This window comes from Oratosquilla oratoria, chromosome 12 (genome assembly GCF_046742065.1).
Source record: "Oratosquilla oratoria isolate Oo_2021 chromosome 12, ASM4674206v1, whole genome shotgun sequence".
Taxonomy (NCBI): domain Eukaryota; kingdom Metazoa; phylum Arthropoda; class Malacostraca; order Stomatopoda; family Squillidae; genus Oratosquilla; species Oratosquilla oratoria.
This window is the reverse complement of record NC_134788.1, coordinates 7,309,818-7,334,259: the sequence shown is the minus strand read 5'-3', so window position 1 is coordinate 7,334,259 and position 24,442 is coordinate 7,309,818. Positions and strand designations below refer to the sequence as shown.

The window sequence follows — 24,442 nt, the reverse complement described above, 5'->3', positions numbered from 1 at the left end:
GCTTTAAGAGATATCAGAGATATCCTTGTTTAGTCAATAAGATAACATACAGAAGAGCTCGAGCAAAGCAGAAGAAAATCTTCAAGAAAGCAAGGAGGGAATCCTTCATTAAATATATTAGCGAATTGAAATATGACTCTTCCCCTACCTTAGTATGGAATAGGATTCGAAAATTACAAGGAAAGTTTACTCCATCTCCTTTACCCATTCTGAAGATAAATGACTCTTTTATATCAGATACAAGAGAAGTAGCAGAGGCTTTTGGAAGACATTATGCTGATATTTCAAGTCCACTACATTATTCACATGATTTCAGAAGAATTAGAGCCAAGACCACGATTATTCCTCCTACCAATACGAACTCTGAGGCATATAATCTTCTTTTCACCTTGGAAGAAATGGATCATGCTTTATCTTCATCCTCCCCAACCTCTTCTGGAGAGGATGACATTCTTTATTCCATGGTTGCTCGCTTATCCATATCGTCAAAGAAATTCCTTTTAAATGTGCTGAACAAATTTTGGTCTTCTGGATCTTCTCCTAAATCTTGGAAGACTTCAATTATCATAGGAATCTTAAAGGCAGGAAAAGACTCTCATGACCCACAAAGTTACAGACCTATTGCTCTCACTAGCTGCATTTGTAAGATCTATGAAAGAATGGTTAATATACGTTTAGTTTGGTTTTTGGAATCTAATAATCTCCTATCTAACCAACAGTTTGGATTTAGAAGAAATAAGTGCACCCTGGACACCTTGCTTTTTATCACTCGTGAGATTGAGAATGCCTTTGCAATTCAGAACTCAAGCATCGCTGTGTTTTTTGACTTGAAAAATGCCTACGATACTACCTGGCGGGGAGGCATTCTGAAGCAAGTTGCAGAGTGGGGTATTGGGGGTAATATGTTCAATTGTTTAAAGGATTTCTTGTCTGACCGTTATTTAAAGTCAGAGTGGGCTCTTCTTTCTCTTCAGCATATCTTCAAGAGGAAGGGATTCCCCAAGGAAGTGTTCTGAGTCCTACACTGTTCAGCATAGCCATTAACCCCTTCCATACGGTGCCGCACACGTAGGCATCATGGGGAGCGAGTGTATTCGCGAGGCTGCCATATCGGCGTCTTGATTATATTTATTGTAGTCGCCCCTCCATAATGACATTCTTTCTAATTCTTTTGTAATCGCATTTTCTATGGTTATCAAAATTCACGGGTGAAGAGAGAACGATCGATATAAGCGGTGACTATATTTTATGATGCAAGTATTATTACGACACGTCGTACGGCTGGCATTGGCTGCTGCCACCGAGATCTAAGTCCATGACGCCTACGTGTGCGGCACCGTATGGAAGGGGTTAATAGTTTGTTAGAACAAGTTCCCACAGGAGTTCATGGATTGGCTTATGCTGATGACTTCGCTATTGCGTGCAGCAAATCGACAACACTAGAAACAGGCCAAAAGATTCAAGAGGTTATTAACTTAGCAACAGCATGGGCTAATAGCAGGGGCTTCAGATTCTCTGCTGAAAAAACAAAAACCATAAGGTTTTCCAGACTAAGACGCAAGGAAGAGATACCAACACTATTCTTAGAGAGTGTCATATTACCATATGAAGATCAAGTAAAATATTTGGGTCTGGTTTTGGTTTTGGACAAAAGGTTCACATTCACTCATCACATAAACGAGGTTGTATACACTGTTAAACAGCGACTTAATATACTAAAGGTAGTGTCTCGTTTCAACTGGGGAGCAGATCGTATAACTTTAATAAGGCTTTACCAAACATTGTGCCTTAGCAAAATGGATTATGGATGTCAAATTTATGGATCAGCATGCAAAACTTCATTAAAGAAGCTTGATATAGTCCACAATATGGCTTTGCGGATCTGTTCGGGAGCCTATAGAACATCTCCAGTGGATAGCTTGTATGTGGACGCAGGAATTCCTCCCCTCTATATTCACAGGGAGGAATTAAGCCTTAGATATATATCTCGTGTCTTAACATCAAAACAGAATCCAAACTTCAAATATGTAAAGTAGCCGGTAGACAGAGCTCCAAGGAAAAATACTCTGCCAAAACCTATAGAAGTGAGATGTGAAGTTGGGACAGAGGAGGTAGGGTTTGTTCCTAATACAATTGCTGAGATCACGCCTCCCAAATTCCCTCCTTGGAACCGATGCCCCACTGTAATATGTCCTCTTAAAAAGAAGAATAATAGAACTGCTGTAGAGCTAAAAATTGAATTTTTAGAACATTTATCAGTACATGCTGATTCAATTTTAATTTATACAGATGGATCAAAATCCCAAGATGGTGTTGGTTGTGCTGTTGTATCTGATAGCACAATTTTAACCCCTTCCATACGGTGCCACACACGTAGGCGTCATGAGGAGCAAGTGGTTTCGCGACGCTGCCATATCGGCGTCTTGATTATATTTATTGTAGTCGCCCCTGTGTTTTTACATTCTCTCAAATGTGCCCTGAATCCCATTCTCTGTGGTTTTCAAAATTCGCGGGTGAAAGAGAGAACGATCGATATAAGCGGTGACTATATTTTATGATGCGAGTATTATTACGACACGTCGTACGGCTGGCATTGGCTGCTGCCCGCGAGATTTAAGTTCCATACCGAAGTGGTTAACGAGAAAATTGCCCCATTTTAGCTCTGTTTTTATGGCTGAACTGCTGGCAGTCAGCAACGCCCTCAAATTTGTTTTTAATTCTGTTCCATGCAACAAGAACGTTGTTATTTTTACAGACTCCATGAGCATTCTATCCTCTGTAAATACATTTTTGCCTCTTCACTTTTTAATCCAAGAAATACAGGACTGGTTAATTCTCATCAACAACAGAAAGAAAATAAAAGTAAACTTTTGCTGGGTGCCATCTCATTTGGGTATCACTGGAAATGAACAGGCCGATGCTGCAACCAAAGCCGCCACTAGGCTCAGCCATGTACAGACTGAAAAGTCCCACATACGGACTTCAACAAGTGATTCATTGTTATACAATGGAGAAGTGGCAAGAACAGTGGACAAGGCTGGACGGTAGTTACAAGCTAAAAGAGATTCACCCCTTGGTGAATCCTTGGAAGTGTCCTCCTTTGGACAGGTCAAGTATTGTTTTGACAAGATTGAGAATTGGCCATTCCTACATTACTCATAAATTTTTTATGGCAAGTGGAGCAGAAAGGCTGGCCCCCCAATCACTTGCCAAGTAGTTTTTACAATAAAACACATTTTAATTCAGTGCCCTGCATTCTCTAATAAGCGCAGGGCAAATTTTTTAACAAATTTATCTTTTAAACAAATTTTAGGGGAGGAAGCTCATGTGAAGAATGTTTTAAAGTTTTGGAAAGACCGGTTTATTTTATGAAATTTAAGATTGTGTATATGAGTGCTTGTGAGTGTATGTTGTTGTGATATGTTTTTGTGAATGTTTATTGTTTTTACTGTTTTACTTGAATTTTTATCTATACAAGATAAATATGCGCTGAATGGCCTACAGGCTTCGGCGCTTGGCCTTCAAGCCAAAAATTTCATAAATCAACCTACAGACCAGAGCCACACATCATTTTATCTCTGATAGAGGAGGACTCTGCTCACAGAGAAATGATGAAATTTTTATTATACTGCTACTGTCCCTCCGTTATGCTATCACCCAACCCCTTGTTGCTGACCTGTACCATTTCTCTGAATTTCATTTCCTTGTTTCGCTTACGCAGTGTTGGAGGGAAAAGAATACTGCCACCAAGTCTTTCTACTTGGATCATAAGAGGTGAGAAAAACTGGACGGGGATTGGGACCAGGCATCCTTCCTGTAGCCCCACAGAGGACATTCCAAAAAAAAAGTAAAGGCATAAAAGGGTCTAGGAGTTTTCCAACCAGCACCTGGTTTGGGTCTTTTCAAATGTGCATGGATCACAGATGAGAGTAAAAGGGAAGAGATAGGTAGTATGTTTGTGAGAGGAAAGATGGATGTGATGGCTTTGAGTGAAACTAAGTTGAGAGGGAAGGGCGAGTGTGAGTTTGGGAGTAGTAATTGGGAGGTTCTCAGGAGTGAAGACAGGGTGAGGGAGAGAAGGGGTGGCTATATTAGTGAGTGAAGAGATAGGTAAACGTGCAGTGGAGTGAAAGGAGGTTTCCTCAAGGATAATGTGGATGAAGGTGAAACTGGGAAAGGAGATGTGGGTTTTTGTAAGTGCATATGGGCCCGGTAGTGAGAACAGTGTAGAAGAAAGGGAGGCTTTTTGGATAGATTTAAATGAGTGCATAGAGGGATTAGGGAGGAACGTCAATATAGTAATATTGGGAGACCTTAATGCTAGGGTAGGAAATTAACCAATTGACAGAGTGGATGGGAAATGTGAACTTCCAGGAAAGAATTGTGGTGGAAAGTTGATGGTGGAGATGTGTTTAGAAAGAGAGTTGATGATAGCAAATACAGTGTTTTGGAAGAAAGTCAAGCATAAGTACACGTGGGAGAGGGTGGTGGATGGAAGGGTGGTAAATAGAGCATTAATGGACTATGTAGTGGTAGATAGGAGTATAATAGGAAGAGTTAAGGATGTACATGTGCTAAGGGGAGAGAGTGGGGGAATATCAGATAATTTCTTTTGAAGAAGGTAAGTTGAGAGTGGAGGATAGATGGAGAAAGAGGAAAGGGACAAAAGGTAGGGAGGTGCTTAGAAGCTGAGGGAGGAGTGGGAGGGAGTGAAGGATAGAGTAGAGCTAGGAGTGGAGGAGGAATGGGGATGGTTCAAGGAGGAAGTCACAAAGTGTGCAAAGATGGTGTGTGGAACAAGAAGGACAGGAGGAAATAGAAGGAAGGGTAGTGAATGGTGGGATGAGGAAACAAAGAAGGTTGTAGAAGAGAAGAAGTGAGCTTTCACAGATGGGTTACAAAACAGGACGAGGGAGTCATATGAGAGGTACAAAGAAAAGAAAAGTGAAGTAAAGCAGAAGGTATAGGAGGCAAAGAGGAGAGCAGATGTGAAATGGGGCAAGAGTATGACAGAAAATTTTGAAAGTAATAAAAAGATGTTTTGGAAAGAAATTAAGAGAGGAAGAGGAGGCAAATCAAGTAGAGAAGAAAAGGTAAAAGGTGCAGATGGAGAGATGATAATGGAAGAGAAGGCAGTAAAAGGGAGATGGGAAGAGTACTTTAGGGAGTTGCTAAATGTGAAGGAGGACAGGGAGGGAAAGATAGTTGCAGTGGGAAGTGCTAAGAAAATGACCGTGATGAATGAGGAAAATGGAGGAGAAATAAGGAAGGATGAAGTGAAGGCAGTTGTTAAGATGATGAGAGCAGGTAAGGCACCTGGTCTGGATGGATGCCATGCAGAATGTCTAAAAAAGGAGGTGCAGTTATGGTGGATTGGCTGGTGAGGTTACTTAATGTTTGCTGGAGAGAGGGTAGAGTGCTGGAGGACTGGAGGAATGCCTGTATAGTTCCACTTTACAAGGGAGAAGGGGACAAGTGTGAGTGTAGTATTTTCAGAGGGATTAGCTTGTTAAGTGTAGTTGGGAGGGCTTATGGGAGGATCTTGTTTGAGAGGATTAGAAGAGGAACAGAGGGAGTAATTGGCGAGGAACAGTGTGGATTTAGGACAGGTAGAGGTTGCGTAGATCAAATTTTTGTGGTAAGACATATGTGAGAAAGTTATAGGAAAAGGTAAGGATGTTTTTTGGGTATTTTTTGGATCTGGAAAAGGCTTATGACAGGGTAGACAGGAAGGCACTGTGGAAGGTTTTGCAGATATAGAGGATAGGAGGAAAGCTTCTAGGAGCTGTCAAGAGTTTTTATGAGAGTAGTAGAGCATGTGTTTGGATTAGAAATGGAGAGAGAAAGTGGTTCAAGGTAAAGGTGGGACTTTGTCAAGGATATATTATGTCACCCTGGCTGTTCAACTTATACATGGATGGGGTGGTGCTGTGGTGCCGTCGATTGATTTAGTGTTTAACCAAGAGCACCTCCAATGGGAGTGATCAGAGATACCCACATAAGAACGATTTGGGAAATAAAAAAAATCAAGGTATACGCTGCCACCACCCAATCGTCTATATGGATATATCTGACCATAAATGGAAACTGCTCCTTGTTATTCACGTCTGACTCCGTCCCCTTTCCTCAGGTCGTTCGGGGTTGGTTCTGGGTAGCGAAAAGGCCTGTGCCCAAGTGGGGGTAGTAAAAGAAAATAAGCGAAGGTCTGCTATGTGTTAATTATTACACTGAAGCAAAAATATAGTAAGGAAATACAAAAGTATATTGTGGTTTTCTCCAACTAATCTATTGATCCTTACAATATGAAAAATATATGGGTATGCGAGACATTTAATAACACAGTTTTTTCTTTCTTATGGGCATCATAAGTAAGGTCACAGGCACGTGGAAAAACGTAGTTATTTACGCTCCAACCTTCCGGTCACTGTATAAGTCTACTTATAATATTGTGTCTACCTTCAAGCACTGTGTCTACCTTCAACCCCGTATTCTTATTAGAGAACGATCACAGACAGAATTGTACTCTAAGGATTACGCCCTCATAGCTAATGTATATACGCAAAGTGTTTGTGAAGTACACTCCCTTAAACCCCTTTTTCCATATCTGTTATCGGAATCATTTTTGGCATCAGATTCAAAACTTAATAATGATAACTATCTACCTACTATATCTGCACTATATCATTTAACTCACATATTGACATTTGTTTTCATTAATCTTACAGAACGTGTCCATACCTGTTATCGGAATCATTTTTGGCATCAGATTAAAATTTTAGCTGCGCACAAAAAGAACGAGACGGCTATGTGTTCGTATCTATGGGTAAACTACTAACCTCCCTGTTGTATTATTTTGTAAAACTTCATTTAGCTTCTCAACAGAGCCCCTAGCTGCTACAATCTCTCCCTAAACTATTTCTCTAGTGGAATCCTGAACTGAAAGTTGGGAATTTTTCCTATTACTCTTAAAATTAATGGCCTTAGCTTACGCCTCTGTCCGAACGTTTAGTGACGTCACGGGTGGGCGGAGCTACGGTGCGCCCGCTACGTTCGAGAACATTCTAATGTCGTCTCGAAACTCAGTTGAACCAAAATCAGCTGAAATATATTTGTAGCTATCTCCTATTGTATGTTCTTCTTCAATGATTATAGTAAGGCTCTTTGCCAACACATCTTGATAGGCAGACATAGAATAGAATAAATTCATGGTCTATTAAGGCTCTATTTTCTACTTTGCTTCTTGGTTGAGTAAAACCGTCACGACGTCCATAATACCCAGTCTCTCAAATCAACACTCAAATAAATAAATAGATAAATAAAACGAAATTCCAAAAATAATATCCCTTCAAAATTCCTGTCCTTACAGTGCAAGAGGTAAATGCAAGGGTAGTGGGTCAGGAATTGGAGATGTTTAAAGAAAATGGAGAAAAGTGGGAGGTGAGACAGCTGTTGTTTGCAGGATCAGAGGAGAGATTGAGGAAGTTGGTGACAGAGTTTGGTAGAGTGTGTGAAAGAAGTTGAAGATAAATGTGGGTAAAAGTAAGGTGATGAGATGTACGTGGCAGTAATCTGGAAGTGAGCATAAAGGGAGAGCAACTGGAGGAAGTGGATAGTTTTAGATACTTGGGTGCAAATGTGGCAGGAAAAGGCGGAGTAAAGGTGGAGGTAGAATGTAGACTGAGAGAAGTGAGTAAATGCCTTGGTGGATTAAAAAGTGTAATGAGGAATAGACATTTGGGAATGGAGGCTAAGAGGAGACTGTATGAAGGATAGTGCCAACAGCACTGTATGGGGCAGAAACATGGAACATAAGAGAGAAGGAGTTTGAATGTGTTTGAGATGAGGTGTCTGAGAAGTGTGATGAGGGTTACTAGGATGGATAGAATGAGAAATGAGGAGGTGAACAGGGGTGGTAAGGGAGCTGGGAGATAGGGTTGATGAAAGAGTATTGGGATGGTTTGGACACAGAAAGAATGAGTGAAGAAAGACTAGTAAAAGAGGTATGGAAGGTGGATGTGGAGGGAGTGAACATGAGGGGGCGACCTAGGATGAGATGAATGGATGGGGTGAAAGGGGCTTTGGGGAATAGGGAAATGTCTGTCGAGGAAGGATTGGAGAGGACAGAAGACAAGGTTGAATGGATAATGGTTGTATATGGATGATGTTGTGATGCATGAGGTAGAATGGGTGTGGGGATGGGGGGTGAGGTAGTATGTGTGAAAAATTTGATGCAGCCCAGAGAGATTTCTCCCCCTCTTCTCTTTTTCTGTATGAGGGGATGGAGAGAGGGGGTCGCCAATTTAATGAAGCGGCCTTGCTGTGGATGTGCTGTCTTGCGACACTGCCTCTGACCCAGGGCAGTGGACAAAATGCAGGGATGACCCGTCATCCAGGAGGTGCCAAGATAAGAGGGAGGGTAGAGGGTGAAGGAGTGGAGTGTATTTAGGGATGGAATGGGTGAGAAGTTTTTTTGTGCCTTTTCTTTTTGCTACCTCCCTTGTAAGGTGGAAAAAGCCTTTGGTATATGTATGTATGTATGTAGAAAGTGAGAAATAGAAGGGAAATGGAGGAAAGTGTTGACAGGTTGGAAGATTCCCAGGATGGCTGACCACCGCGTTCGAATGTAAACAGTTATGCAGAAGCGCTTGTTAGTGTGAAACCGAAGCAGAACATAAATCCTGATTTTAGATCACCAAGAGGTACCAAAAGATTTTTATTTGATAGTAGTGAGGATAGTCATTTTTCTGGATTTACGGGACATGAAAGAAGCCTCTTTAGTAGAATTTTAGACATAGAAATGTGAGAAATATTAATAATATATGGAGAAAAGAAACAAATGATTTATGGAAAACAAGTAATAACTTGAACAGTGAAGTGGCTGTCTTAAAGAAAGTGAACAATGGAATGAAGGAAAAAATTAGGGTACTAAAACAGGAACTGGCAGAACTGAAAAGTGAAATTGAAAAAAAAAGAAAAAAGAGAGAGAAAAAATTAAAACCTAAAGAATGAGACCATAAAGAAAGTGGTAGATGAAGAGATTAAAACAATGACCACGGAAGCAGGAAAAAGCATAGGAGAAAATGAATTACAACAGCTTAGAAATGATTGGAAAAAGGATAAGGGAGATGATAAAGTAATTTTCAAAGAAATAGTCAACAGATGCAGGCTGAAGATGCCGTTATCAAGGTACATACATATACATGTATGTATCTTGATAACTGCAGCTTCAGCCTGCATCTGTTGACTATTTCTTTGAAAATTACTTTATCAAGGCAATCAAACAAAAAGAAAACTTAGTAAGAGACACAGTAGAAAAGAAAAAATGTATGGTTTAAAGGAAAAACTTAACCAAAATTGGTTCCAGAGAGAAAAAGAGGACAAAGAATTGGCAAAAAGTGTTCTGAAAGGAGTACAGGGTAGTGACCAAGAAATAGATAAGGAAATAGAATAAGTACACAAATTGGGTAAATATGTAGAAGGAAAAACTTGACCAATAAAGATTAAATTAATGTCACAAGTGGCAGTAGAAGAAATTCTAATAAGAACAGGAAAATTGGCAAGTGAACACTATATCAATAAAAAGAGACAGGAATGATGAAGAAAAGGAAAAATTTAGGACATTAAGAAATGAAGCTAAAGAAGAAAAACGAGAAGAGAATAGAGATCGAGAAAACACAGTTCTGTTGGAGAGTGTTAGATACGAGACTAAAAAAGTGGTATACTCGAGAAAGAAAAAACGAAAGACCAAGAAAACAACATAGAGGATGTAGAAAGTCAAAACTGCCATATACAAATATAAATGGTTTGATTTCAGGATTAACCCCTTCAATACGGAGCACATCGCACGTCTGGCAGCATTAGATGCCCGATGTGCGATGTCGCGTCATAATTACAAAGGATTACAAAGGCGGAGCATGCCGACAGGAGACTTTTTGATCCATATCTAGGTCGGATGCGAAAAAAAAAAATCATATTAATAATAAAACAATAAATAAAAACTATAATAATGTAAATAACAAATAAAATACATAAATAAATGCATAGGTATAGTTAAATAATAAACAAACAAGTAAATAGTAAATAATAATAAATTGACATATAACCAATAATAAATGAAAATCAGACAGACAAATGATGACAAAACAAAAACAAATAATATAAAATAAATTATAATCATTACAGCATCTTACTTAGGTATTTATCTAACTGATTCTTAAAGTTTCGAACTGAACTACATTGCACTACCTGTGCAGGAAGTTTATTCCATTCATTTACTACATGGTTGGCAAAGTTGTTTCTACCTACTTCCAAATTGAATCTATTTCCGGACAGTTTGAGACCATTGTTTCTTGTCTGATTCTCATTCAATGTGAAAATTTTGTCACTTTTGATGTTGTCAATTCCCTTTAAAATCTTAAAGACCTGTATCAAGTCACCTCTGAGTCTACGCTTTTTTAGGGAAAACAGATTCATGTGTTTTAGTCGATTTTCGTATGATTTATTTTTGATATTTGGAATTAGTTTTGTGGCTCGCCGTTGTACTTTTTCCAGTCTGTCAATGTCTTTAATGAGATTCGGTGACCATACAGAAACAGCATATTCCAAATGTGGATGAACTAACGATTTATATAGCTTATTAATGAGTGATGGACTTTTGAAATCAAAAGATTGCGCAATCAGTCCCAGAATCTTATTTGCTTTCTCAGAGGCTGAAATACACTGCTTGGGTGATTTGAGGTCGTTACTGATAATTACGCCGAGATCTTTTTCACTATCCACTTTTGTTAACGAATTTCCAAATAACTTGTAATCGTACTTATTGTTGTTTTTACCTATGTGCATTACCTTGCATTTACTCATGTTAAATTTCATTAGCCACTTTTCAGACCATTGCTGTAATCTATCTAAATCTACTTGAATATCTAATTGGTTTGAATGATCATTTGCCACTCCGCACAGTTTTGTATCATCAGCAAATTTGGAAACAGTAGATTTTAGTCCATGGTCTATATCATTTATATATACTATGAATAGAAGTGGCCCAAGAAGATAATCGCATTATAAAAAATAAAGTCAGTGCTTAATTGTTCGTTCTCTTTCACCCGTGAATTTTGATAACCATAGAAAATATGATGCAGCCAGTTTAGAGAGAATGAATCTTACGTAGGTACGACTACAATAAATATAATCAAAAGGCCGACGTCGGCATCATCACGTACCCACTTGCTCCTCATGACGCCTATGTGTGCGGCACCATATGGAAGTGGTTAAACTGTTATCTATTAGAAGCTAAACCAGATGTAAGAGGAATTGTAAAGACAAAATTGAGAGATCCACTAGTACCAAACAGCATTGGACATGGATTATTTAATCACTTGCTTAAAAATAGGAAGGAGAAACAAGGTGGAGGGGTCATGTTCCTGATTAAAAAAAACTTAAATGTGACAAAAGTTACATATAGTACGAACAGGTAGAGATGATCACAATAAAAGTTGAAAATAATGACATGAAAAGCAGAAAATTTGCAGTGATTTATGTGCCCCCAAGAACAGGGTCTTGGACAGAGAAAGATCACTTCAAAATGTTAAATGATATTAAATCTTCATTAAATGAGATGCTAATGGATGGAAGTAATGCAGTACTCATGGGTGAATTTAATTGGAAAGAAATGTTGGGAAGAGTTGACAGTGAAATGTGGAGAAGATCAGTGGGGGAATGTATTGCTCGACATGACCATGGAATATGCAGTGACAGAGTGGGTGAATGAGAGTACTAGATCTAGAAATAATGAAGAACCATCAAGACTAGATCTAATATTTACATCATAACCCGAAATGGTAGACAAAATTGAATACAAGACACCAATTGCGAAGAGTGACCATATAGTACTCGAGTTAGAATTAAAAGAGGAAATATATATAAAGAGAAATGAGGAACACAGAAAGGGCAGACTGATGTATAGCAAAACAGACTTTGAGAAACTTAAGAAATTTGTTCTTGAAGCAAACTGGGAAAAATTCTACAAAGATGAAACACAAGTAGAAGAAAAATGGATGATTCTGTTGAAGATTTATAAAGGAGTGGAAAAATATGTACCAAAGCAAAAACAAGAGAGGGTGTACATAAAATGCTGGTTTAATAGAAGGTGCAGTGAAGTGAAAGATAGAGGAGACAGCTTGGAAGAGATGGAGAAGAGACTGGAAACCTAGAAAGTGGCACTTATATGTTAACCAAAGAAACAAATACCTAAGAATACGTAGGGAAGAAAAATGTAAATATGAGAAAGACAAAATAGGTAAATATAAAAATCAGCCAAAACTATAGATATGTAAATGGGAAACTGAAAAACAAGCAGGAAATAGTGAAACTATGCCAAGGGAATACTGAATATTTAGAAAATACAGAAATGGAGGAAGTTACATGCAAAAAAAAAAAAGTAAAACCACAGATTAAAGGGAGAAAAGTGAATATCCCCCCCATGAAGGAAATAATAATAACATGAAAAGAAATAATAGATCAAATAATGAAACTTGATGTCAGAAAATCACATGGCCTGGATGGAATAGCAAATTGGATATTAAAAGAATGTAAAGAAGAACTAGTAGACAAAATATACATATGTTGCTCACTCAAAGAAGGAAAAATGTCACAAGACTGGAAAATGCTAATATTGTACCAATCTATAAAGGAGGAAATAAGGAAGACCCAACAAATTACAGACCAATTTCACTTACAAGCACAGTAGCAAAAATCTGTGAAAAAGTTATAAAAGATAGATGGATAAAACATCTGGAGGAGAATAATATACTAAATCCGAGACAATTTGGATTCAGACAAGGAAGATCGTGCACCACAAATTTGATCTGCTTTTACTCGAGGCTACTAGATATAATACAAGAAAGGGACGGATGGGCCGATTGCGCTTTCCTAGATCTACAAAAAGCTTTTGATAAAGTCCCTCACAAAAAAAACTGTTAATAAAGATGGAAACCATAGGAGGGATACAAGGTAAGCTACTGAAGTGGATGGAGGACTTTTTGTATGAAAGAAAAATAAGGGTAGTGCTCAGAGACAAGACTTCTATTTGGGAAGAGGTAATTAGTGGAGTCCCACAAGGATCAGTGCTGGCTCCAATAATGTTTGCCATTTGTGTGAATGAAATGGATGAGGGAGTGGAATGTTATGAGTCTCTTTGCAGATGATACAAAACTGTTGAAGAAAGCTAGTACTGAAATGGACTGTAAATTATTACAGAGATCTAAACAGGGTCTGGGAATGGAGTCAGAAGTGGGAAGTAAAATTCAACACAGAAAAATGTAGCATAATGGAGTTTGCCTGACTCTCTTCTTAAACACTGTATTACCGTATTTTTTGGACCATAAGGCGCTTCGTACCATAAGGCGCACCCGTAATTTGCTATTCCCCGTCCTTACATAAGGCGCACCTGGTTAGGTCAAACACCACCAGAGACGCCACCGTCGATGACGAGCACAATAGCGCGTCATTTTATGCGCACACCATGCAAACAGCCAAATTTACATACTGCAGGAAATTTCATTCATACAAATGTTATGCGAGTGTATTTACTACGATTGTAGTAAATTTCAAACAATTACATCATTAGTTGCATGTCGGTACATAAAAACATAAGATAAACATGGCCGCTTGCATTCAGCAGTAAATCGAAAATTGGTTTATGTTTCAGCGTAAAAAATGAGCTAAATAAATTCAGTGTATTGGCAACTGACCAAAATGAATGAAAACTACTAGTCTCGCGGATTATTGTAATACCAAAATAAAGGCAGCGTGTTACGGAAGAGCTGAGAAATCGGTGGTACTAATTATTATTTTTTTTTTATCTGGTCGGATTATCGGATAACAACAACATCAACGTCCATCCCGCCATCTTATCTATGATCACTGGTGGTATGGATCAAACTTCACTCTATTAAGTTTCTTACTATTATGTTATTAGTGTAATAGACTTATAGTTGAATTATTTGAACTATTTTCTTTAAAATGTGTGATTTTCATGTAATATGATCAAAGAGAAGTTACGTTTTTATCCTCCGTAATATTACGGACCACAGCTACGATTCGTCCTGCCCGCTATCTATGATCACTGGTGGTATGGATCAAGCTACACTATTAAGTTTGCTACTATTGTGTTATTAGTGTAATAGATTGCATATAGTTGAATTATTTCAACTATGTTCTTTAAATTGTGTGATTTTCATGTAATTTGATGGTATTCGTAATTCTTTGATAAAATTACATGGAAATCACACATCCTAAAGAAAATAGGTCAAATAATGTAACCATAAGCTAAATTCTTGTATAAAATTGTGCCTGTCAGTAAAAACCATCATTGTTTACGCTTGATCGGCGATTATTCAGACCGCACGTTTCGGCCCGATTTCCTGGGACAAAATGGCATGAACTCGAAAACTGTCGAAGTATTTGCAATTTTCTTGTCAAGATACATGCACCTTGGTTATAACTTGGTTGTAACTTTTGTTAAGCCTATGCACTGTCGCCGTCGGCAGGCTAGCTACGAAACGTGTCAAAATAGTACGTCACTATCCGAGGCATTTTTTTGCATTAAGGGGGTTGACTCTCATTTCGGTGATTCGCTCGTTCGGATTATGCATTTCTGGTCCTCCCAACCTTATCTTTTTATGTAAGACAATGGAAATTTAACACAATGTGCAGGGAAATGGGATGCATCTGTGACAGAAATTTCATTGAAATCCATTAAGAAAGTTGTACACAACAGACGATTTACTTGCAATTTTGAGTTATTTTTGAAATAACGTTTATTTTTCCAAAAGTATGAGGAGAATAATGATTTCCTTTGGTGTACAGTTAGTAGACATCCAGATGTACCTAAACTAGTATACTCGTAATTATAAGTGAAAAAGAAAGTCGGCCTTATAGCAAATTATAAAAAAAAAAAAAAAAAAATCACAACTTTAAAAAAATGTCAAAAATATATATCAAGTAGGTTAAGAATGAATTTACTAATATTGTTAGATATAAGTATCACAATAATTTTCCAACAAGAATGATCAAAATTGCTTATTTACACAAAAAGTTATGGTTACTTTTGTGCGAAAAAACTAGTTTTGAGAAAATAGCATTTTTATGTTTATATATTCACTACTCCATAAAAGTGCCTCCAAAGAGTATCAAATGCACATATCTACTTACATAATCCTTTGACCATTTCTGGGAAGTAAGCAGCAGATGTTCATTACATTTCTTTTGTACCCATGCCAGCTGAGAATCGTGACAATCCTAACCTTCCATATCCTTCACATAATGAATGGTACACATGCATTACAATCCCTTTGCTAAAGTGAGTATTCTTGCACTTCTCAGGTTCAGAATGGAGCAAAATACTTCGGCAACTATCACATCTGACATATTTAGTTATGGAGTAGTGAATTTATAAACAAGAAATGTATAAAACAGGATAGCACGTGGAGAAATTACGCACGCATATGCTGAACCCTTTTTCGATCGCACTGAGTGTGGTGACTGCTGCCTAACCTATCGTACAACAATATCAGAGTATAAAATTCTCAAAAACAAAAAAACAAAATACAAGGAAAACAAACCATAGCAAAGAAAGGGGCGTGGCTGACGGGCGGACCTTTAAATCTCTTGCCCTTTAAACCCGCCATTACCTGAGAAGGGTGGCGTTATACGTCTGGAAACCAGTCCCGCAGTGTTCAGGGACACCACACCAGTCCACACACGAAGTTTGACAAAATCGAGTATTTTTCACCGAAATGAGAGTTAACCCCCTTAAAGCCACACATAAGGCGCACCACCCGATTTTGGCTGATTTTAATGATTTTGCCCACGCCTTATGGTCCGAAAAATACGGTAGCTATGATTAACTCTCTAAACACATCACCATGAACTCCACACTTCCTAACCACTCTGTCTATTGGTTCATTTCCTACCCTAGCATTAAGGTCTCCTAGTACCACTACATTGACATTTCTCCCTAATCCCTCTATGCACTCATTTAAGTCTATCCAAAAAGCCTCCCTTTCCTCTACTCTTCTCACTACCAGGCCCATATGCATTCTTTTCCCCCACCACAAGGTTAGGCAAAGAAAGGAAATGAATGTTCAGAGAAATGGTACAGGACAGTAACAAGAGTGGGGGGACAGCATAATGAAGAGACAGTCGCAGTATAATGAAGTATTATCGTTTCTCTATGAACAGAGGTTTCTTCTACCACAGACAAAATGTGTGGCTCTGGTCGGTAGGGGCACCCCATATATACCCAAAAGTATCAGCTGCATCCTACTTAGCAGTTTTTAATCCCCACAATAACATGGAGCCAATACCCTAGAGGGGACATAAATACTTGTTCTCCCCTGCTCTCTCTCACCCCTCCTCTTCCCCTCTCTCAAGCCTTTTTTATGTACATTCTGCAAGACACAAAATATGACCAGGATGGCAAAGTATGATGACATTGTTGCCAAAATTTGAACATGTTTCTGCATTTCTGATTTGTATTTCCCCATTTAATAGAAATGGAACCTCAAGGGGCTGGCACTCCGTCTCCAGACCTGGTCCTTGAGTGCTTGATCAATTTTCCTACATCTTTTCACATAAAGATTGCTAACAACTGGTGACTGCTTCCCTCTTTCAGCCATTTTCAATTGGTACCATGGAAATAGTTCCCAATGCAACACAGTCCAAAATTTCTTCTCATGGAACTGTATGCGAGGACCTAGGGATTGTTACCAGCCATTATTGGGCCACAGATTTCCAGTTAGTGAAACTTGAAGCAATAGTTATTATTATTACTCAAAACAATCTCCTTCAATTTCTTTGCAGTACCTTAGAATTGATAAAGGTCAGAAAGTTTCAAAGAAGCTGTCACCCGATGAGCTAAGGAAATTCATTCAGTCAACTGCAGTTTCTCCACAAGAGAGATTTTACCGTATTCAACAAATTGCAAAAAAAAATGACTTGAATAATGACCCTTTCCTGAAGGCTTTAGGAGCAACTGTGGCAGGTGCAGTAAGTTATATTACTTGTTTTTTTTTATGTTGCTGAATTTCTTTTCTAATGTCGGGGTGCATGTAGTAGTATAGGATTTGTTTTTTATCTATTTTGCATAATACAGTGTTATGTGTTCAAGGGTATGTTGCTGTCATCTTTGTCTTTTGTAATCAATAGTATAGGAAAATAAGTGTTAACTTTACAGCCCAGTCTTGGGTCACTTTGTGCTCTGTCTTGTATCTTTACCACCCCTTTGACTCTACCACTGTTTTCTCTAAACTCCATAGATATGCTAAAAATTGAGGATCTCTAAGAATACCACCAATGCAATGCGCATAATTTCATAACAGAACAAGGAAAAGAACAACTGCAACAATTAAACAAAATATCTCAAACCAAATAAACAACAAACAGAAAGAAAATTGGAAAAAATTGAAAGCAAAATAGATGGAAATGCTGATCATGGTAAAATGTGGAGAAATGTAAAAAACATTGAAAATGTAAAATCAATGCCCCTACCCCCCTAAATGGTGCCACTTGGGAAAGTTCTATAATCAAACCAGCAATGTGTCAAAACTAGCATCAAACATTCTTGACAATGACAACAAAATGGTTAACCAACTTCAACTCCAATGACAAGATTCTTGTCATTTGGTCAAATAAAACAAAAAATCATAAAACACCAAAATGTTTGATCAAACACCAGAAAAATATGACATCAGTCCTCGCTTCGTGAGCGAAGCGAGGACTGACATCATATTTTTCTGGTGTTTGATCAAACATTTTGGTGTTTTATGATTTTTTGTTTTATTTGACCAAATGACAAGAATCTTGACATCGGAGTTGAATGGGTTAATTAACCAACTTCATAGCTGGAAAACAGTGCAGAGTAATCCCTCCTTGACCCCTCTTGTGAAGATGAAAAAGATGAGCAGAGTCCCTTTGGGCTGCATCAATTAATTGCCAATTTACAACCACTCTGCATACACATCTATTTCTTCTTGCCCTCACCCTTCCCAGCTCAACAGACATTCCCCTTTTACTCAAGGCCCCCTATCACCCCATCCATTCATCTTATTCTCAATCTTCCCCTCAAGTTCACTCCGTCTACCTCTGCTTTCCACACTCTTTGTTCTTTCTGTACTCATTCTTTTCATGCCCCCCAAGGGCCCAGTACTTTGATGTAGTTGGGGGGCTTGCATGAAGCAATGAAGGGTCAAGCAGTGGCAGCGGGGTAGTCTTTCACCCTGGTAGGTTTGACCATGCTGCTAAGGTTGACCCAGAGCTTCCAGACAAAATCTGTTGGCCACCTTTTCACCCTCAGCCCAATATTCCATTTTTTTCTCCTTCCACTTGCAGTTTGTGCTGGCACCAACTGGATAGGTAATAGATGGGCGACCCCCTCACTCTTCCCCTTGGTGAACTCACCTATCCCTCTTCTTCATATTCTCTACCCAGCTCTACACTCCAGTCTTTCTCTTATACTTACTGGGAAGGTTCTGGTAACCTGGTGGCTTCCAAGCTGCATGCTTGAACCCAATCAAGTGGGGATGTATACCATGTGGTCCCTACTCCCTGCGAGGGCCGAAAGCCTGCCGACTGGGGAATACATGTTTGTGAGGAAGGTACCTGGCTGTTGACTTCCTTTCCCCCCATTCCAGTACACATGCAGGATAACTATGCTGGCCCCATTTTTTATGGGATAAAACTCCAGAGGACAAATCGGGTTGTCATAGTCTACAGCTCAATTCCGAGGTCCTGCACGTGTAAATGACCATATTCTGGAACTTTCTGGTCCTATGGGGAACTTTCCTTCACCTTCCAAGGCATTGGGAGGCCATAGTATCTTTCTTCCATGCATTCCTCTTAACTAACTTTCAAATATGGCCACAACCAATGCAGAAAACAATAACTCTGCAGCAAGTAACAAACTGGCATCTATACCTCCACCCCCAGACCCTCCTGATCCTCCGGACAAACCTGGACCTAACTTGGACTCCTCTCTCGGCACAAACAAGGATAAGGAAAAAAGCAAATCTCAGAAAAAATGTAACTATGAGATTATCTCAAATACTCTAGGTGACTTTGGTAATATCTCAGAAATTCGAATGAACTTTCTTGAAAATAAACAAAAGTGGAAAGCTTGGGTTAATTTTAGTAAATATGAGGATGCACTCAAAGCCAGCTATAACATAGGCAGCCTAAAAATATGTGAATCTGATTTACGAGGAGCTTTAACAGACAAAGTTCCAACTAATCTGGACATATGTGTACCATCTGAATGGGCTCCAGCTATTGATCAGCAACTAGAAGATGATGACTCAAGGACTCCCAATCCTCCTATGTGGTTGATTGCTACAGCAAAGGAAGAAAGTTATAATTATTACAAATTTAGCTGGTACATACCTCCAAAAGAAAGTAGGTGGCATTAAAAGTGGAGACATTTCCCACTTTGGAAAATTCACTGTGCTAGTACATGCAAAATCCAAAACGCAAGCCCAGATGGTGCTTCGGATGCAGGTCAAAGATAATGAAATGCTTAACCCCTTCCATACGGTGCCGCACACGTAGGCGTCATGAGGAGCAAGTGGATTCGCGACGCTGCCATATCGGCATCTTGATTATATTTATTGTAGTCGCCCCTGTGTTTTTACATTCTCCCAAATGCACCCTGAATCCTATTCTCTGTGGTTTTCAAAATTCGCGGGTGAAAGAGAGAACGATCGATATAAGCGGTGACTATATTTTATGATGCGAATATTATTATGTTACGTCATACGGCTGGCATTGGCTGCTGCCCGCAAGATTTAAGTTCCGTACTGAAGTGGTTAAGGAGATCAAGCCTCATTTAAACTTTAGTTATGGAAGAGGAGTCATCTCTGACAAAGATCTATATGACTTGACAGAAACTGTAATCCTGAACATGAGCCCCTCTACAATATGGAAAGTAAAAAAGGCATCTAAATCTGGTATGATGATTTTGACTTTCATTGACTGACATACCTTCCCACGTGACATTTGAGAACGAACAGGTGACAGTAAGACCCTTCCACAAAAGACCAATGCAATGTTTCAATTATTTTAAATATGGCCACTCATCGAAAGTATGTAAAAATGTTAAACTCTGTATAAACTGTTCTGATCTTCATCACGATGCATGTTCCAGAACTCCCAAATGTCTAAACTGCCAGCTAGAACATAAATCTAATTATAAGAGCTGTGAAATATTCAAATTTGAGCTGGCAGCAATCAATAAAGCAAGTGCTGAGCCCATAAGTATTGGCTACGCAAAAAGTCAAATGGGACATTCAAAGAGCTATGCGAGAGCTCTAAATCCACTACCCCTTGTTACCGCAAGGGGATCAGTGGTTGCACCTCCTCCAACAGGTGCATCAACCCCTGTGGTAGTGGCCCAGCCATCTGGGTCAAATGCTCATCCTGTTGAGGCTAGAGCACAACCCTCCAAGGAGGACAAGATGGCCCCAAAGAAGAATGGCTCTTCAATTAATAATGAGAGACCTTCATCCCCCACTCCTTCATCCTTGCCTTCCCCATCTCAGGCATCATCGTTACCTGATCTCCTTGAGATCAGTCAGGATCAAAAACTACCTCAAGCATTAGATATGGAAATCAATAATACTAGCACATCAGACAACCACAAACATGAGAGACCTCCATCACTTTCTCCTAAACCAAAAAATGCCAAAATACACACCTCAAATAGATATGAAGTCCTTTCCCCATGAAATTCTGATATAGTAACCAACTCTGAATCACAAAAAAATCCAAGTACCACCAAAACTTTAATATAAAGGCTAAGATTCATGAGGAACATCTCCATCCATCAAAGAAACATACGAAAAAAGGAATGAATGCTGGCAGTAAACCCAGTCTTTCAAGGCCAACTCTATCAAACAGTACAGCAGTTAGTAGTAGTCCCACCTACAAAATAAGCAGTGCCAATAGAAAGACCACCCAAGAAGTCTTACAAAAACTAAATTTCATATCATTACTACAATGGAATTGCCAGGGTCTACTGGCAAAATATGAGGAACTTAAACTACTAGTACGTGATATATCACCTACAATTGTTTGCTTACAGGAGAGCAAATTAGACCAAAATATTCCCTCTCCCAGGGAGTATTTCGGTTGTAGAACCCCCACATAATCCTCTAGAAGGAAGTCATGGTGGAAGTGTACTATATGTTCGCCATGACGCTCCTCAAATAACTGTTCATTTGCAAACCCCATTACAAGCCGTTGCAGTGCGAGTAGATCTTGGGAGAAGAAGGTACACAGTATGTTCTATTTATATACCTCCCAGTGACCAGTTGATGTATGAAGATATGAAAAATCTTTTCCAACAGCTTCCGCAGCCTTTCCTCATACTTGGTTATACAAACAGCAGACACCCCTTATAGGGTGATGTAGTAGCAACTATCACATACCTTCCCAAACTCCGTCAAAAACTGCATGAGACCCTGTTCTTAACCACCCACAGAGGTCTGAGGCAGTTAGTGACAGATTTTGGGGAGGTATATTATAATATGCATATATGTATATATATATATATATATATATATATATATATATATGTATGTATATATATATATGTATGTATGTATATGTATGCATGTATGTATATGTATGCAGTATGCATGTATGTATATGTATGCATGTATGTATATATATGTATGTATATGTATGTATGTATATGTATGTATGTATATATATGTATGTATATGTATGTGTATGTATATATATGTATATGTATGTATTTTTACCTAGTTGTATTTACCTAGTTGTATTTTGCGGGAAGGGGAGCTATGCTCGTGATGTCCCGCCTTTGTATCTTGCAGTGTCTAGTTTGTTTTTAAACTCATGAATGGTTTTTGCGCATACTATTCCATTGTCCAGTTTGTTCCAAGTGTCCAAAACTCTATGAGGAAAACTGTTTTTCTTCAGTTCTCTTCTATAGCTATGTTTTTTGATTTTCTTTCCATGTCCTCTTGTGTTTCTTTTGTCCCAGTTAAGTAAGTTCTCACTATCGAGTACCTCTGTGCCTTTCATGATTCTGTAGATGGTCAATAGGTCACCTCTCTCTCTTCTTTGCTCCAGTGTCGGTAACTCCAGTTTAGCCAATCTCTCTTCGTATGATAGGTTTGCAAGTGCAGGTGCCATTTTTGTAGCTGCTCTTTGGATTCTTTCTATTTTCTTTATATTCTTTTTGGTACTGGGGGGACCACAATGTCGCTGCATACTCTAATCTAGGCCTTATCAATGTAACCAATATTTTTTTCATCATGTCTTCGTCCAAGTATGTAAACGCCACTTTTATTGATCTTAGCAAGTTGTAAGTCTCCCCGACAATTTTGTTAATCTGTATATCATAGGACAAGTCGTTCGTGATAATTACTCCCAAATCTTTTTCGGATCCTACTTTCTTTACTTCTTTGGTTCCAATTGTATATTTTCCTGATATTCTGTTTTTGCTTTTTCCAAACTCCATTATGCTACACTTCTTAGTATTAAAGTCCACTTCCCATTTCTGACTCCAGTTCCATACCCTATTTAGGTCTGCTTGCAGTGCTTCACAGTCCTCATCAGTTTCTATTTTCCTTAGCAGTTTGGCGTCATCGGCAAAGAAGCTCATGTAGCAGTTCACGTCCTCATCCATGTCATTCATATAGATAGCAAACATTATTGGTGCTAGCACAGATCCTTGCGGTACTCCACTGATCACCTCTTTCCAGTCTGAATATTTTTCTCTGAGCACTACTCTCATCTTTCTACCAGTCAGAAAGTCCTCTATCCATTTTAGTAGGTTTCCCTGTATTCCTCCTATGTGTTCCAGTTTTTTTAGTAGTTTTCTGTGTGGTACTTTGTCAAAGGCTTTTTGCAAGTCTAGGAATGCACAATCAGCCCATCCATTTCTTTCTTGCACTATGTCTATTAGTCTTGAGTAAAAGCATATTAAGTTTGTGGAGCATGATCTTCCTTGTCTGAATCCGAATTGTCTTGGGTTTAATATGTCATTGTCTTCCAGATGTTTTACCCATCTATTCTTGATTATTTTCTCACAAATTTTGGCTATGGTGCTTGTTAGTGATACTGGCCTATAGTTGGTGGGTTCTTCTTTGTTTCCTCCTTTGTGTATTGGTACAATGTTAGCGTTTTTCCAGTCCTCGGGTATCTTTCCTTCTTTGAGTGAGCTGTTTATTAAGATGTGTATTTTGTCTGTTAGTTCTTCTTTGCACTCCTTTAGAATCCAATTTGCAATACCGTCCGGGCCATGTGATTTTCTGACATCCAGCCTTGATAAATGTTCTGATATTTCCTTTAGTGATGCTGTAAACTCATTCATGAGGGGAGATTTCTTGTTTTTGTCTATGTCAAAATTTGGTATTTTCTCTCTGGTGAAAACAGATTTAAAGTGATTGTTCATGACTTCGGCCATCTCTAAATCTTCTGTGTATTCTATGTTTCCTTGGCATAGTTTCACCAATTCCTGTTTGTTTTTAAGTTTACCATTCACATACCGATAGAATAGTTTGGGTTGCTCTTTGCATTTGTCTATAATATCCTTCTCATGGTTCCTTTTCTCCTCTCTTCTCACATTAACATACTCATTTCTATAGTTAACATAAATTTGCCATTTGCTTTGTTTTTTGTCTTTTCTCCACTTTTTCCAAGCTTTGTCCCTTCTGTCTTTTGCCTCACTGCATCTTTTGTTGAACCAACATTTAATGTACTCTCTCTCTCGCTTTTGTCTTGGTACATGCCTGTTTACCCCTTCATTGTAGTTTTCCATCAATATATTCCATTTCTCTTCCACTGCTGTTTCTTCCCTGTAAAATATTTCCCAGTTTGCATTCCGGAAGAATGTCTTTAGTTTTGTAAAGTCTGTTTTGTTGTACCTCAGTCTTCCTTTCCTATGCTTTTCGTTCCTCTCTATGTCTATTTCTTCCTTTAGTATAGTTTCAATGAGTACATGGTCACTCTTTCCAATTGGTGTCTCATACTGGACTTTATGCACTATTTCAGGCTCTGTTGTAAATATTAGATCTAGTTTCGATGGCTCTTCATTATTTCTGTACCTTGTGTTTTCACGGACCCATTGGGTCATTGTGTACTCCATGGTCATATCTAGCAGTACATTGCCCCACGAGTCATCTCCTCCTTGCACTGTCATGCTGTCCCAACAAATTTCTTTGCAATTGAAGTCCCCCATAACTACCAGATTACCCTTACCCATTAGTATCGCATTGAGTGATTTTCTTGTGTCGTCTAGCATTTTTGTATGTTCGATTTCTTTCCAAGCGCTTGTTTTTGGAGGCACATAAGTCACCACAAACTTTCTACTTTTCATATTCTTGCCTTCGACTTTTATCATGATCAATTCAGCATTACCTTT

The 24,442-nt window shown here is 38.7% G+C and overlaps 1 protein-coding gene across 1 annotated transcript in view; it reads left to right on the top strand.

Annotated features, from left to right (window-relative positions):
- LOC143030931 (protein argonaute-2-like) overlaps window positions 1–24,442 on the top strand; it is a 238,563-nt gene that overhangs the window by 108,450 nt on the left and 105,671 nt on the right. Inside the window, exon 8 of the mRNA XM_076194202.1 lies at window positions 16,861–17,046. Coding sequence (XP_076050317.1) covers window positions 16,861–17,046 — 186 coding nt within the window. The remainder of the gene's footprint in view (window positions 1–16,860; window positions 17,047–24,442) is intronic.